The 16,173-nt window shown below is 54.5% G+C and overlaps 1 protein-coding gene across 1 annotated transcript in view; it reads left to right on the top strand.

Moving 5' to 3' along the window:
- The window catches only part of LOC137756627 (transketolase-like protein 1), a 36,787-nt gene extending 22,066 nt beyond the window's left edge, over positions 1-14,721 (top strand). The window contains 7 exon segments of the mRNA XM_068533041.1: positions 6,371-6,533; positions 8,091-8,221; positions 9,931-10,014; positions 12,295-12,394; positions 12,524-12,643; positions 13,925-14,035; positions 14,531-14,721. Coding sequence (XP_068389142.1) covers positions 6,371-6,533; positions 8,091-8,221; positions 9,931-10,014; positions 12,295-12,394; positions 12,524-12,643; positions 13,925-14,035; positions 14,531-14,700 — 879 coding nt within the window. The 3' untranslated portion in view covers positions 14,701-14,721.
- The last annotated feature ends 1,452 nt before the right edge of the window (positions 14,722-16,173 follow it).

Here is a 16,173-nt window from a genome sequence, read left to right as displayed (position 1 = left end):
GGATGCTCCTGCGTGGTCAGGTACGATGCAGGCAGGGTCTGTAGTGCTGGAGGCTCCTGAGAGGTCAGGTACGATGCAGGCATGGTCTGTAGTGCTGGAGGCTCCTGAGAGGTCAGGTACGACGCAGGCAGGGTCTGTAGTGCTGGAGGCTCCTGAGAGGCCAGGTACGACGCAGGCAGGGTCTGTAGTGCTGGAGGCTCCTGAGAGGTCAGGTACGACGCAGGCAGGGTCTGTAGTGCTGGAGGCTCCTGAGAGGCCAGGTACGATGCAGACAGGGTCTGTAGTGCTGTTGGCTCCTGAGAGGTCAGGTACGTTGCAGGCAGGGTCTGTAGTGCTGGAGGATCCTGAGAGGCCAGGTACGATGCAGGCATGGTCTGTAGTGCTGGAGGCTCCTGAGAGGTCAGGTACGATGCAGGCAGTGTCTGTAGTGCTGGAGGGTCCTGAGAGGCCAGGTACGATGCAGACAGAGTCTGTAGTGCTGGAGGCTCCTGAGAGGCCAGGTACGATGCAGGCATGGTCTGTAGTGCTGGAGGCTCCTGATAGGCCAGGTACGATGCAGACAGCGTCTGTAGTGCTGGAGGCCCCTGAGAGGTTAGGTACGATGCAGGCATGGTCTGTAGTGCCGTTGGCTCTTGAGAGGCCAGGTACGATGCAGACAGGGTCTGTAGTGCTGGAGGCTCCTGAGAGGTCAGGTATGATGCAGGCATGGTCTGTAGGGCTGGAGGCTCCTGAGAGGTCAGGGACGATGCAGACAGGGACTGTAGTGCTGGAGGCTCCTGAGAGGTCAGGTACGATGCAGACAGGGTCTGTAGTGCTGGAGGCTCCTGAGAGGCCAGGTACGATGAAGACAGGGTCTGTAGTGCTGTTGGCTCCTGAGAGGTCAGGTACGTTGCAGGCAGGGTCTGTAGTGCTGGAGGCTCCTGAGAGGCTAGGTACGATGCAGGCATGGTCTGTAGTGCTGGAAGCTCCTGAGAGGTCAGGTACGATGCAGGCAGTGTCTGTAGTGCTGGAGGGTCCTGAGAGGCCAGGTACGATGCAGACAGAGTCTGTAGTGCTGGAGGCTCCTGAGAGGCCAGGTACGACGCAGGCAGGGTCTGTAGTGCTGGAGGCTCCTGAGAGGTCAGGTACGACGCAGGCAGGGTCTGTAGTGCTGGAGGCTCCTGAGAGGCCACGTACGATGCAGACAGGGTCTGTAGTGCTGGAGGATCCTGAGAGGCCAGGTACGATGCAGGCAGGGTCTGTAGTGCTGGAGGCTTCTGAGAGGTCACGTAAGATTCAGACAGGGTCTGTAGTGCTGGATGCTCCTGCGTGGTCAGGTACGATGCAGACAGGGTCTGTAGTGCTGGAGGCTCCTGAGAGGTCAGGTACGACGCAGGCAGGGTCTGTAGTGCTGGAGGCTCCTGAGAGGCCAGGTACGACGCAGGCAGGGTCTGTAGTGCTGGAGGCTCCTGAGAGGTCAGGTACGACGCAGGCAGGGTCTGTAGTGCTGGAGGCTCCTGAGAGGCCAGGTACGATGCAGACAGGGTCTGTAGTGCTGTTGGCTCCTGAGAGGTCAGGTACGTTGCAGGCAGGGTCTGTAGTGCTGGAGGATCCTGAGAGGCCAGGTACGATGCAGGCATGGTCTGTAGTGCTGGAGGCTCCTGAGAGGTCAGGTACGATGCAGGCAGTGTCTGTAGTGCTGGAGGGTCCTGAGAGGCCAGGTACGATGCAGACAGAGTCTGTAGTGCTGGAGGCTCCTGAGAGGCCAGGTACGATGCAGACAGAGTCTGTAGTGCTGGAGGCTCCTGATAGGCCAGGTACGATGCAGACAGCGTCTGTAGTGCTGGAGGCCCCTGAGAGGTTAGGTACGATGCAGGCATGGTCTGTAGTGCCGTTGGCTCCTGAGAGGCCAGGTACGATGCAGACAGGGTCTGTAGTGCTGGAGGCTCCTGAGAGGTCAGGTATGATGCAGGCATGGTCTGTAGGGCTGGAGGCTCCTGAGAGGTCAGGGACGATGCAGACAGGGACTGTAGTGCTGGAGGCTCCTGAGAGGTCAGGTACGATGCAGACAGGGTCTGTAGTGCTGGAGGCTCCTGAGAGGCCAGGTACGATGAAGACAGGGTCTGTAGTGCTGTTGGCTCCTGAGAGGTCAGGTACGTTGCAGGCAGGGTCTGTAGTGCTGGAGGCTCCTGAGAGGCCAGGTACGATGCAGGCATGGTCTGTAGTGCTGGAGGCTCCTGAGAGGTCAGGTACGATGCAGGCAGTGTCTGTAGTGCTGGAGGGTCCTGAGAGGCCAGGTACGATGCAGACAGAGTCTGTAGTGCTGGAGGCTCCTGAGAGACCAGGTACGATGCAGACAGGGTCTGTAGTGCTGTAGGCTCCTGAGAGGTCAGGTACGATGCAGGCAGTGTCTGTAGTGCTGGAGGCTCCTGAGAGGCCAGGTACGATGCAGACAGGATCTGTAGTGCTGGAGGCTCCTGAGAGGTCAGGTACGATGCAGACAGGGTCTGTAGAGCTGGAGGCTCTAGAGAGGCCAGGTACGATGCAGGCAGGGTCTGTAGTGCTGGAGGCTCCTGAGAGGCCAGGTATGATGCAGGCATGGTCTGTAGTGCTGGAGGCTCCTGAGAGGTCAGGTACGATGCAGGCATGGTCTGTAGGGCTGGAGGCTCCTGAGAGGTCAGGTACGATGCAGACAGGGTCTGTAGAGCTGGAGGCTCCTGAGAGGTCAGGTACGATGCAGGCAGTGTCTGTAGTGCTGGAGGCTCCTGAGAGGCTAGGTACGATGCAGATAGAGTCTGTAGTGCTGGAGGCTCCTGAGAGGCCAGGTACGATGCAGACAGGGTCTGTAGTGCTGTAGGCTCCTGAGAGGTCAGGTACGATGCAGGCAGTGTCTGTAGTGCTGGAGGCTCCTGAGAGGCCAGGTACGATGCAGACAGGATCTGTAGTGCTGGAGGCTCCTGAGAGGTCAGGTACGATGCAGACAGGGTCTGTAGTGCTGGAGGCTCCTGAGAGGCCAGGTACGATGCAGGCAGGGTCTGTAGTGCTGGAGGCTCCTGAGAGGCCAGGTACGATGCAGGCATGGTCTGTAGTGCTGCAGGCTCCTGAGAGGTCAGGTACGATGCAGGCAGGGTCTGTAGTGCTGGAGGCTCCTGAGAGGTCAGGTACGATGCAGGCATGGTCTGTAGTGCTGGAGGCTCCTGAGAGGTCAGGTACGATGCAGGCAGGGTCTGTAGGGCTGGAGGCTCCTGAGAGGTCATGTACGATGCAGACAGAGTCTGTAGTGCTGGAGGCTCCTGAGAGGCCAGGTACGACGCAGGCAGGGTCTGTAGTGCTGGAGGCTCCTGAGAGGCTAGGTACGATGCAGGCATGGTCTGTAGTGCTGGAAGCTCCTGAGAGGTCAGGTACGATGCAGGCAGTGTCTGTAGTGCTGGAGGGTCCTGAGAGGCCAGGTACCATGCAGACAGAGTCTGTAGTGCTGGAGGCTCCTGAGAGGCCAGGTACGACGCAGGCAGGGTCTGTAGTGCTGGAGGCTCCTGAGAGGTCAGGTACGACGCAGGCAGGGTCTGTAGTGCTGGAGGCTCCTGAGAGGCCACGTACGATGCAGACAGGGTCTGTAGTGCTGGAGGATCCTGAGAGGCCAGGTACGATGCAGGCAGGGTCTGTAGTGCTGGAGGCTTCTGAGAGGTCACGTAAGATTCAGACAGGGTCTGTAGTGCTGGATGCTCCTGCGTGGTCAGGTACGATGCAGACAGGGTCTGTAGTGCTGGAGGCTCCTGAGAGGTCAGGTACGACGCAGGCAGGGTCTGTAGTGCTGGAGGCTCCTGAGAGGCCAGGTACGACGCAGGCAGGGTCTGTAGTGCTGTTGGCTCCTGAGAGGTCAGGTACGACGCAGGCAGGGTCTGTAGTGCTGGAGGATCCTGAGAGGCCAGGTACGATGCAGGCATGGTCTGTAGTGCTGGAGGCTCCTGAGAGGTCAGGTACGATGCAGGCAGTGTCTGTAGTGCTGGAGGGTCCTGAGAGGCCAGGTACGATGCAGACAGAGTCTGTAGTGCTGGAGGCTCCTGAGAGGCCAGGTACGATGCAGACAGAGTCTGTAGTGCTGGAGGCTCCTGATAGGCCAGGTACGATGCAGACAGCGTCTGTAGTGCTGGAGGCCCCTGAGAGGTTAGGTACGATGCAGGCATGGTCTGTAGTGCCGTTGGCTCCTGAGAGGCCAGGTACGATGCAGACAGGGTCTGTAGTGCTGGAGGCTCCTGAGAGGTCAGGTATGATGCAGGCATGGTCTGTAGGGCTGGAGGCTCCTGAGAGGTCAGGGACGATGCAGACAGGGACTGTAGTGCTGGAGGCTCCTGAGAGGTCAGGTACGATGCAGACAGGGTCTGTAGTGCTGGAGGCTCCTGAGAGGCCAGGTACGATGAAGACAGGGTCTGTAGTGCTGTTGGCTCCTGAGAGGTCAGGTACGTTGCAGGCAGGGTCTGTAGTGCTGGAGGCTCCTGAGAGGCCAGGTACGATGCAGGCATGGTCTGTAGTGCTGGAGGCTCCTGAGAGGTCAGGTACGATGCAGGCAGTGTCTGTAGTGCTGGAGGGTCCTGAGAGGCCAGGTACGATGCAGACAGAGTCTGTAGTGCTGGAGGCTCCTGAGAGACCAGGTACGATGCAGACAGGGTCTGTAGTGCTGTAGGCTCCTGAGAGGTCAGGTACGATGCAGGCAGTGTCTGTAGTGCTGGAGGCTCCTGAGAGGCCAGGTACGATGCAGACAGGATCTGTAGTGCTGGAGGCTCCTGAGAGGTCAGGTACGATGCAGACAGGGTCTGTAGAGCTGGAGGCTCTAGAGAGGCCAGGTACGATGCAGGCAGGGTCTGTAGTGCTGGAGGCTCCTGAGAGGCCAGGTATGATGCAGGCATGGTCTGTAGTGCTGGAGGCTCCTGAGAGGTCAGGTACGATGCAGGCATGGTCTGTAGGGCTGGAGGCTCCTGAGAGGTCAGGTACGATGCAGACAGGGTCTGTAGAGCTGGAGGCTCCTGAGAGGTCAGGTACGATGCAGGCAGTGTCTGTAGTGCTGGAGGCTCCTGAGAGGCTAGGTACGATGCAGATAGAGTCTGTAGTGCTGGAGGCTCCTGAGAGGCCAGGTACGATGCAGACAGGGTCTGTAGTGCTGTAGGCTCCTGAGAGGTCAGGTACGATGCAGGCAGTGTCTGTAGTGCTGGAGGCTCCTGAGAGGTCAGGTACGATGCAAGGATGGTCTGTAGTGCTGGAGGCTCCTGCGAGGTCAGGTACGATGCAGGCAGGGTCTGTAGTGCTGGAGGCTCCTGAGTGGTCAGGTACGATGCAGGCAGGGTCTGTAGTGCTGGAGGCTCCTGAGAGGTCAGGTACGACGCAGGCAGGGTCTGTAGTGCTGGAGGCTCCTGAGAGGTCAGGTACGACGCAGACAGGTTCTGTAGTGCTGGAGGCTCCTGAGAGGTCAGGTACGATGCATACAGGATCTGTAGTGCTGTTGGCTCCTGAGAGGTCAGGTACGATGCAGGCATGGTCTGTAGTGCTGGAGGCTCCTGAGAGGCCAGGTACGATGCAGACGGGGTCTGTAGTGCTGGAGGCTCCTGAGAGGTCAGGTTCGATGCAGGCAGGGTCAGGTGTCCTCTCCGTTTGGCAGCTTCTGGGTCCCTCACACGGAATGGCAGCCTAGATGAAGGGAAACGGGCAGAAAGTGGGAAATTAGGAAGCGTGCCAAGTTTCCTGTGAAGGAGAACATAGACGAAGGGCAGCATCTGGCGCGGGAAGACAAGGTGAAAGTGAGGGGGGAAGATGGAAGATCGTAGCACACAGTTCAGTGATCAGAGAGGGAGAAACTGAGGGAACGTGGGAGGGGAGGGAATGATTGCCCATTCAGAGATGCCCTTGAGGAAGCAGGAGAAGGCTGAGGTTCAGCAGGGTGGGCAAGTGGGCCTCAAGTAGGTACCGGTCTGCCCCGTCTCCTACTGACACGGCGGGGACGTGGGGACGGGATGGGAGAGCCTCCGTTGTTTACCTCTCTTCCCCAGGAAATGCGCAGGGGAAGCATGTGAAGGGGCAGGGAGAGAGGGGACAGAAGGTAGGGGAAGAGAATAGGAAGGAGACCCACGGTGACTGCAGGGCAGCCTTGAGTGTCTCGAGCTTCCACATCTTGGATTTGAACGAGCAGGGTCAGCACTGCAGCTCCTCTTTTGTGGCAGCATTCAGGGGACACCGTGGATTTGCCAGGTTTGGGGTTTTCCCAGGTAGGTGCCTGGGGGAGGGGTGGCAAGGTGAGAGGGTGCAGAGTAGAGGTTTCCCTGAGATCCCCACACTCTGTGCTGGGGAACGGAAGGGGCAGTGGTGTCCGGGAGTGTTCTGATTCACCTGCTTTGTGTTGCAGGTGAGCGTGGCTCTGGGATGCGCCACCCGTGGTCGGACTGTTACTTTTGTTTGCACCTTCGCTGCCTTTTTGAGCCGAGCATTTGATCAGATCCGGATGGGAGCCATCTCTCAAAGCAACATCAACCTCATTGGGTCCCACTGCGGGGTATCCATAGATATGAGTTCTCAATGCCGTCATTTTAATCGCCTTCCTCCTTTACAGAGAAAGATTAGCCTGTAAGAGGTTGAACTGCCAGCGTGCTTAAGGTTCCATAATGTTTGATTATCATAACCTCCGTTTTGAAAAAAGCCATGTCATGTGTTAGAAGTTCCAGACACTCTGGGTAACTTTTGAGCCGATCTCTTGGTATTACTGAAAAGTGCCCATTTTTTCTGTCATCGAGAAATAATTATCTGTCCTGAGTGCCTCTTCTTTGTCAAGCCACGTACTAGGTAGAGATTGGGTCACCCTGGCATCACCGAATTGTTTACTGCTCTCTGGTCGCCTTAGTCTAAGCGGGGACAAGCTGCATGGGCACAGCAGAGTGAGCAGCACAGCCTGCCAGGGCTCCCCCGGCCCGAGCAGCCTGCTTGGACAGAATGGGAAACCTCGAGGCGCCCAACACGTGGGCATTAACCGTGGATGGGCTACATGGAAGCTGGGGGAAACACGGGAGCCGGGAGGAGGACCGAGGCGTGTGTTAGCAGTGGATAGAAAATCGGGCGAGTCTGTGAGAACCTGAAGAAGGATTTCAGCGTTGCTGACAGGAGGAGTCTCAGACGGCAGGGACAGCAGAACCCCAGTCCCCGGGGGTTTCTTGCCTGGGAAACGTCCGGGATGACAGAAATGGGGAGTCTAGAGAGACGGGGCACCTGACATTCCTGTGGCGGGGCAGGTCAAGGTAGATGTGGCAGCTTACGCTTGCTGCCAGAATGCTGGAGGGGAGGGCTGGACGTGCGTGTTTGGGTGTCGTCTTGGGGACTTCCTGGGAGAGCAAGACTGGCTAAGAAGTCTCTGGATGGCCAGATGCAGGGGAAGAGAGCAAGGAGGGAGGAGGGCCTGGACAGGGGTCCGGGGTCTCTGCCTCGGGCTGGGTGAGGAGTAAGTTTTAGACTCAGCTGAGTGGAGAAGTGGCTCTAGGTCCAGCCCAGAGGAGCCGGGGTTCTGAGGAGAGACAGCGGTCCCAGGCCAGGCGGTGTACGCGGCGACAGTTCCCTTCCCAGCTGGAAGAGCTAGGCCGCCCTGGTGTACATCGGGCTTTCTCTTTGCACAGAGTCTCTTTCCCCCCCACACGAAGGCCCTCTGAGTTCCAGCAGCACCCCGAGGGCACCCCAAAGGCTATGTTCTGTGATTCTCAGCTACTTTGAAGGCCATGAGAAATGAATGAGACCATTTGAGTCTGAAAACTTTAGTCTCTTGATGGAGAAGGTAGAAGAGCAGAGAAGAAATGACAGAGTCTGAGGGGGCCTCCTAGGGAGAAGTGCACAGGGCCAGAGACCTGGTGCTCGGGGACGAGTGTTGGGTCGCTCAGGGCAGCAGCGCTAGGACCGTGTGCCAGGGGTTGGCGAGGCTTGGGGCCGAGAAGAGGCCTGTGCCGTGTTGCTTGCAGCGTCAGTTGGGAGCCTCAGGCGGGGCGTGGCAGTGACCTGCGCTGCGCTGGCGGCCACCCCGGTGGCACGCGTGCTTGGCTGACGGGGAGGGCTCACCTTTCCATTGGGCTGTGGCTTTGCTTTCTCAGGTGAAGACGGCCCCTCCCAGATGGCCCTGGAGGATCTGGCCATGTTCCGAGCGGTTCCGAACTGCACGATTTTCTATCCGAGCGATGCCATCTCAACGGAGCACGCCGTGCTCCTGGCGGCCAACACCGAGGTATCCGTAAGGGGGCACTGGCGCCGACAGAAAACATTGCTGGGCTCTGATGCTGCTTTGGTACTGATGGCTTGATTTTTTTTTCCCCATTTTTTTCTCAGCATAAAGAAAATAGATATTCGTTGTAGGAAATTTGGTTGTGGGATTCCTTTTAAAAGTAGAGCCATTGCCCCAGAAAAGGGTGATGAACCACGAAGAACATGAATACGTTTGCATTGTAGAAAGCAGTGCAGAAGAATTTCGAACCCCTGACGACCTGTATCGGGTGGGACTTGGGTCAAGAAGAGGGGGTGCTCTGGGGCTCTGAGACAGGGAGCCCTTGGCAGGGCCACGGAAGTGGGTCCCAGCGACAAGCCATCATGTGCTGGCCTTAGACACAGCCCGTGCAGCTGCCACCTCGTGATATCAGAAAACTGGACAGTTGCCAGTGGGAGGCCACTGCAGACAAACCCTGGGGTCCCCAGCCCTGTCCCGCCCTCAGAAACAGCTTAGAAGGCTACAGGTCTGGCTTCTGCCCTGCCTGCCCCTCCTGAAGTCTCACCCAGGGGCATCAGATGGACACAACCTAACTCCTGTCCAGAACCCAGCCGCAGCAGAGGCTAGGGGACAGAATCTTTACCTTTCTAACCATTCTAGCTAGCGGCCGCCAGACTCACCTCACCCTCCAGGCCTGCACGCACCCATGCCCCTGCACAGGCAAACCTGGGCACAGTTGGGGTGGGTTGTACGAGTTCCGTTCCAAGCATTTCCAACGTGTTAGAGACATGAGTTTCTTTTACTTTTTTCCTTTAAACCTAAGTGGCCTCACACATTGTTCTGGATTTTTCTACGTGCCATATCCGGGACATTGTTCTATGTCCTTGCATGTACAGTGCAATCTCGTGTGCTGCAGGATCTTATTTGTGGGAAGTTCAAAAGAGACAAAGCTGTGGTGACGGAAATCAGAATAGAGGTTGCTTCTTGGGTGGGGAGAGTGACAGGAGAGAGGCATGAGGGAACTTTCTGGGCAGGTGCAAATGCTGTCCAGACTCAGGAGATGGTTACATGGTGTATAACTTATCAGAATTCGGGGCGTGCTCCACTTAAGTAAATTTTACCTTGTAAAAATACACCGAATAGAACTAGTTCATAACATGTAAATGAACAAAAGGAATCAGTGTTCCTAAATTAATGTATGGGTTTATCATGTACGATTTAAATATGTATGTAAATTAACAAATACTAGACATTTGAGTATTCATTTACATTCCTGTTTATATGTTCAAGGTGATAAAAAACGTATTTACATCTTTTTATTGGAGAAACAGTCATTTTATATTCCGGTGTCTAAGGTACTTCTAAGGATGGAGCATTCATTACAAGCTGTTGTGACAAAAGTTGTTTCCCATGTGTTTTAGGCTTTCTAGTCAAGGTGAGTCAGCGCTTCTGCTCCACGTTTATGTTCTGTGGAGACACAACAGATCGATTTATATTTGAGAAAGCTTTCCTAAACGGGTGAGCAGGACAGTGTGGAGAGCTCGTCACAGGGCACCCAGCAGGGTCCTTCGTAGTAACCTGACCCCGTGACAGTTGGCCCTCACTCCAGAAGGCACATTTTGTTTTTAGTACAAAGAATTGTTAGGTCCTCCCCCGCTTCTTTTTGAGGTTTATTAGTTGGAAATTTAGTTTGATTTTCTAAACTGTGGCTCTGGTGTTCATTTACACCCTAGGGGATGTGCTACATTCGGACCAGTCGGCCAGCAACTGCAGTTATTTACACCGCATACGAAAACTTTGAGGTTGGACGGGCCAAGGTAAGGCCTTAAGTTCTCCAGTGTCTTCCAGCATCAGTTCACGTGGAGAGCACTGTTCTTAAAGCCAGCGCTAGAGACATCCACAGTTGACGCTTCATTCTTTCTTTGCCCTAGTTTAAAAAAAATTCATGACCTTTGCCTGCTTTTCTTCAGGAAGGAACATTCTGCCAATATCAGCCTGAACTGAACTTTTCTCCTTTCTGAAAGGAGTCTCTTTGTTGAGCCCTTAAAGATAAGCTGGTAACAACTTGAAGGCTTTTGAGTTGCTTTGCTGTACCTTATCACAGCCTCAAGCTAAACAAAATAATAGAACCCATTTCAGATGAATAGTATATCTGTTAGGTTCTGGTTTTGCAGGTCCAAGGCCAGGAATATAACAAACAAATATGAACCATCTTGCCTCTGGCCATTGTGTGACCCTGCGGTTGGTTTTGCACATGGATTGTGGCCTCGCCCCCAGGCCTGCTGATAAAGGCTGGCATTGCAAGGTGCCTCCTATCTCCTGTATCCTTGAGAAAGCCCTAGAAGCACAGATTGTTAGCAGCCAGCCATGTTTTGTAGATGAGGGCCAGAGAAGGTGTTCAGGAAGACCAGGATTCAAGCCCCTACGGCAGCTCGACGTCTGTGTGCCTGCCTGTCCGAGCTGCGCGTGCAGAAAACCAGCAGCGTCTGTGGAGAAAATAAGTGACTGCCCACCACCTAGAGAGCAGGGCTTACAGACATTTGGCCGCGTTTTCTTCCTGGCTTTTTCTATATACACGTATATATATGTGTATATCTTAGTTGAGCTCATACTGCATAGGAAAGTTTTATGTCCTGTCTTTATCTTATAAGCCTTTTAGAACGTCATTAATACTCTCCTTAAGTATGTGAAAGACTGATAGCCACTCTTGAAGAGCAATAGGTGACTTCCAACTTGATTGCTAAGGGCTAGGCTGCTCCAGAATTCACAGTGGCTAGTGCTCAGAATGAGTGAGTGAGCGCTGGGTGGCTTTAGTGCCACAGTAGAGCAGGTGTACCCAGAGCAGTTAATAGTCCCCCATAGTTCCATTCTGCTGAATGGAAAAGCTGTATTATTCACTTCAGTGTGAACTACACGTTCACACTATTGTTCCCTGGACTCCCACGTTTAACTCAAAGCCATATGTTTGCCTCCGGGGGTGGTAGGGAGTGTGTCTTGGTGATAGTTATATGGTTTTCAAAGCTTTCTCATATCTCTCTTCTTTTTTTTCCCCCCCTGATGTTTGTCCTGTCCTGACAAAATGAAGTAAACTTCCTGATGTGAGTTAAAACATGTGTGATAATATGCATGCCATGGATAATTCAAGGGCTGGATTTGCAAGGGGGGACGTAGGTGTGTGTATGTATGTGTGTATATGTATGTATCTATACATGTATATTTGTGTGTGTGTGTGTGTGTGTGTGTGTGTATGAAAACACTAGAACATTCTCGAAGAATGGGGGTGGGTGGTTTGAAGCCCTGAATATCTGTAGTCAGCAATGGTTCTTAAGCCACAGGAAAAGCTATACAGAGGAATGCAATGCAGACTTCCAGATGCCTTTGGTTGGGTGACTTTGGAGGAAACAAAACGATGGAAAAAAGAGCAGAGAACCCTGTCTGCTTACAGAATAGCGGGTGGTTGGGAGCATGGGCTTTGAAGTCAGATGGGCCTGGCTGCTGGTCTCAGCCCTGCCCTGGGCGAGTTCCTCCTGTTCTGAGATTTGCTTTCCACAGCCACAGAAGGGGCCCGCTAATGCATGGGCTTCACAGGGCACTTGGGCATGCACCTCGAAAATGCCCCCAAATGGTCCCCATTCGCGTGTTCGTGATTGGAGTCCAGTCTGTGTGCGTGCCCCAGCAAGATGTTCACGCAGCCCAGAGGTGGCGCCTTTGCAGACCCCTTGGTGGGCGTGAGTCCGTGCTCTGGAGCAGATGGGCTGTACAACTCGCTTCTGGCCTTCAGCCTTTCACATCCCAGTTGGAAATGCACCTGCTTTGCTAAAGGGTCATTTTGCATACGTATTGTAAAAGAACTTAGTAATTTGGCATCGTGAATCATGAGGAAAAGTAGGTGAATTTGTTAAACAAACATGAAGTGGGGCTTATTAAAAAGAATATGTCCTTGTTGGTCAGTGTGCTGACTCGGCCTTTTTTATAGTGAACTATTAAGGAGTGAAATTGGTAGGCTCAGGAGAGCAGTGTAGCAGAGTGTCCTCCACTTTGAGACACACTCTGTGTGTAGTAAGCACAGCATTTTTGTTTTGTGGGTGCAACACCAGGTCGTCCGCAACGGTGTCAACGACAAGCTCACAGTTGTTGGAGCTGGAGTGACCTTGCATGAAGCCTTAGCAGCCGCCGATGATCTTTCTAAGCAAGAAGGTCAGTTGGTTGTTGCTGAATGCTGAAGTTCAAGCTGGGAGTGGTAGGACTTGGGCTGCCTGTGTGCCCCAATCTGTCTTTTATTCTAAGTCTGCTTCATACACCAAGCTGGTTATCTCTGTTCTCCAGATATTTCTATCCGCGTCATCGACCTGTTTACTGTTAAACCCCTGGATGCAGCCACCATCATCTCCAACGCAAAAGCCACAGGTGGCCAGATTATCACAGTGGAGGATCACTCTTCAGAAGGTGTGTGCAGGCCTTGGGGACCACTTTGAAAGTCTGCTTTGGTGCAGCGTGTTTTTCTTTTCCTTGACCAGAGGTGTGCCATGATCGTGGGCGGCACCTCCAGCCAACCACTCACCCAGCAACCTGTATTACTTGCTCTTTGCGACGGTATGGGTATAGGGTCTCTTGCCCGCCTGCACTGGCTGGCTAAGGGTGGGGCCGTGCCCATCCTCGTTTGTGTGTGCTCAGCGCAGTGTGCAGTGCCTGGTCGCCGGGTAGCTGGCTCAGTGGCAGTGCAGAGGAGTGTCTAACTTGGCATTGTGAGGGGAGGCGTCATAAGAAGCTTCACAGTTGCTCTTGAGTATTGAATGATTAATAGTTTGCCCCCCACAGAAAAATGGCAATAGTGCCTTGCAAGCAGAGAACACAGCAAATGCAGGAAAAGTGTGGCCAGGGAGAGGGGGCTGGGCAGTGTTTGGCCAGGGAAGGTCAGGTGGGGCAGAGGAGGGAGTGGGGAGCTTCATGTGTTTGCGTGTCAGGGGCCCCAAGAGCACCCCCGTGATCTGCAGGAAAGCACTCCAGCGCCCTCCCGGCTGAGGTTGATGGCAGGGAAAGGGCACACGCCAGCACCCCCAAGGACAGAAGACACGGGTCGGGGGTGGAGAGCCCCACCCCTTCGGCTTCCTCTCTCCCTCCCATGAGGGGCCAGCCGAGCACTCTCCCTTCGCCGGCAGTCACAGATGCCGCCCTGGGGACCCAGGGAGCCCACTCGAGACTCAGCGCCCCGGGTTTCATTGAGGGCTGGTCGCAGCCCGGCACGTGCCAAACTTCCCGATTCCCAGGGGAAAGCAGGTGTGCCCCATAAACCACCCTGTGGTGCCAGAGTCCAGGCACAGGGACCACCCTTATCAGTAGGGAAAGTGTCTCGTCGATGCAGGGCACTCGCACCAGCCCACTGCCCGGGCACCACCCCAGGGGCAGCCTTGCCAGCTGGCCCTTCCGAAGCCGGCATCCAGTTCGTAGGTTCCTGACAGCTTTGAGAATCTGAGTTCCACAGACGCCTGCATCCGTGGAGCCCCAGTGGAAAGAGCCCCTGCCATAAGTGAGGCTGGGAGCAATTTGGAGACTCGCACTTTTGAACGAGAACGCTTCTGGTCAGTCGGGGAATGGTTGTTTATGAATCAACAGCCAGTGAAAAATATCTTTCCCTGGGAACCACAAATTCAAAGGCGTCTATGTGATGGGGTTTTAAGGCTGACTAGCTGTTTCCAGAACAGAGCCTGATGTCCCTTGCTTCCCCAGGTGGCATCGGGGAGGCTGTTTGTGCAGCGGTGTCCATGGAGCCTGACATCCTGGTCCATCAGCTGGCAGTGTCAGGAGTGCCTCGGAGCGGAAGGCCGAGTGAGCTGCTCAGTATGTTTGGAATCAGTGCCAGACACATCATAATGGCTGTGAAGTGTGTCTTAATGAATTAAAATAGCTGTTGGCTTTGGTCTTAGAAGACTGGCCTCTTTACCTTACATTTACGCTCATTGCCAAACCATCACTTAAATCTATACTGTTGCGCTTTATTCTTTTTAAAAGCAAAGCCAGTTAACTACTTTCCTGTTAAGCCATAACTACGTATACAAGAGTAACTTTCACCTTTGAATCATAAATGTGGGTTACAAGACAAGGTTTTAAGTGACAGAATAGCTAACAAAACAACCACCTAATAAATTTTCTGATGAGACTACAGATAACTGGGCTGGGGACCAACATAAGGTAACAGTTTCTTAAATGTGTGTCATAAGTAAAGAAAATGCGAATTGAATTGTAGACTGCAGTTGCCCAGGTTTGGCAGCGCTATACCCCCATGCTGCGCACCGCTGTCCCAGCTCAGTCCACCTGCTGCCATCCTACCTGTAGCCTCCCAGGTACTGTGTCAGCGCGGTTGCCCTGGAACTTCCTCTGGTGTCTGCCTTCATCTCCTCTCTTCCGCGAGGAGGCTGCGCCTAGTGTGTCCCGTGCTGCTTGTGGCGACTGCTCCGCGGAGAGGACACAGCCTGTTCTCGTCTGCACACCGCACTCTCCTGTGAGATCTCAGAAGTGTCTCATTTGCCCAGTGACCAACCCGAACTGTTATCTCAACTGTACTCATCTGCTAAGCATGCTAGTTAAAGTTAATGTTAATAAAGCAATTAAGAACCGGCTACCTGCTTTATTGCGTTTGTGCCTTGTATGTGTAATTTGGTTTCTCCTTGACAAAATCCTAAATGAGGAAGGAGCTGTTATCTAAACCAGCAGAGAGCCATGTCCCTTAACAAGCCCTGGAAATGGTACTGGGCAGGAGATGCACCACTAGAGGACAGTATACAGCCTGAAAAGCCAGCCCTGAGCTGACTCCTTAATTTAGCTCTGAGCATGTAAACCATGTGGCCGGAATACAAGAAGAAAATACCTGCCAGGTAAATTAAAGATAGGCCCCGCCTCCGCACCCCCCCCCCCAACCCCCGCCATAACCGAAGAGTCCTGAGCCCTCTTCTTTGCGGGCTGTACGAGAAGTCCTCCTTCCCTGGAGACCCGGGGTGGGGTCTGCGCCCTCCCGCGAGAAAGGCCAAGAAAAAGCCGACCCCAAGATCCAGGGCTCAGGAGACCCCGTGAGCACCGTTGGGCCCACCCTGACCCGGCAGAGAAAAGAGACGTTGTGCTCCCCAGGGTGACTTGGAGAAGGGGAAGAGGAAGGTGGCGACCCCACCCAGATGGCAAACGAGCACTGTCACTCCTTGTCCGGCTGGGCCCCAGTCCTGGCCTCTCAGAGCTGCCTTGATCTGTACTCCTGGGAGCTTCCACCCTCCCACGGCCCAGAATGTGGCACCCACCCCCACACACAGTTCTCTCCCCGCCCACTGAATTCCAGCGCCTCCTGAGTGTGCCTCTGAGATGTTCTAAGATAAAGCGCGGGTCCTTCCCCCGCCCGCCCAAGGATAGCTGCCAGAGAAGTGTCCAGAGCTAGTACCCATACCACCAGGGATCTAAGTATCCGCCAGAGGTGCCCACGCTTCTAGAGGTGGGGACAGCAAGAAGGTTAACAAAGTCTTCCCCATGTCACTTGACAGGTGTGACACACGTGTTCTTCTCCAGGACGACCTGTCACTTTAGTGAATGGGTCCTTTAGGGAGGCTTGGGAAGATTTGCGGTGTGCACTTCCAGCAATGCTGCAACAAGGTCCCTCCCAGGGAACACGGCCTCCCCTTCCATCAGGGGGGCTCTGGGTCTGGAAACTGGGTGAGAAGGTGTGACTCTCCACGGGGGCAACTCAAGTCAGGTTTTTGCTCCCAGAACTAGAGGGTTTAGGGTTATACGCATCAAGCAATCCTGTAGCAGGCTGCCCAACTATTTCCTGCTTAGAGGCTCATTTTCTGCGCCTTGCTCGCTTGCCTCCAGCCCGCCATTCTTGCTTTTCCTGGAACATGCCAGATTGTTCCTTGGGGTCGGGGCCTTGGCTCCGGCTGGTCCTCAGTCCTTACGCTGGTGTTCCTGCTCTAATGGCTCTCTCAGCGCCTTGCTGA

The sequence above is a fragment of the Eschrichtius robustus genome, chromosome X (genome assembly GCF_028021215.1).
Source record: "Eschrichtius robustus isolate mEscRob2 chromosome X, mEscRob2.pri, whole genome shotgun sequence".
Taxonomy (NCBI): Eukaryota; Metazoa; Chordata; class Mammalia; order Artiodactyla; family Eschrichtiidae; genus Eschrichtius; species Eschrichtius robustus.
This window is presented reverse-complemented; position numbering and strand designations above follow the sequence as displayed.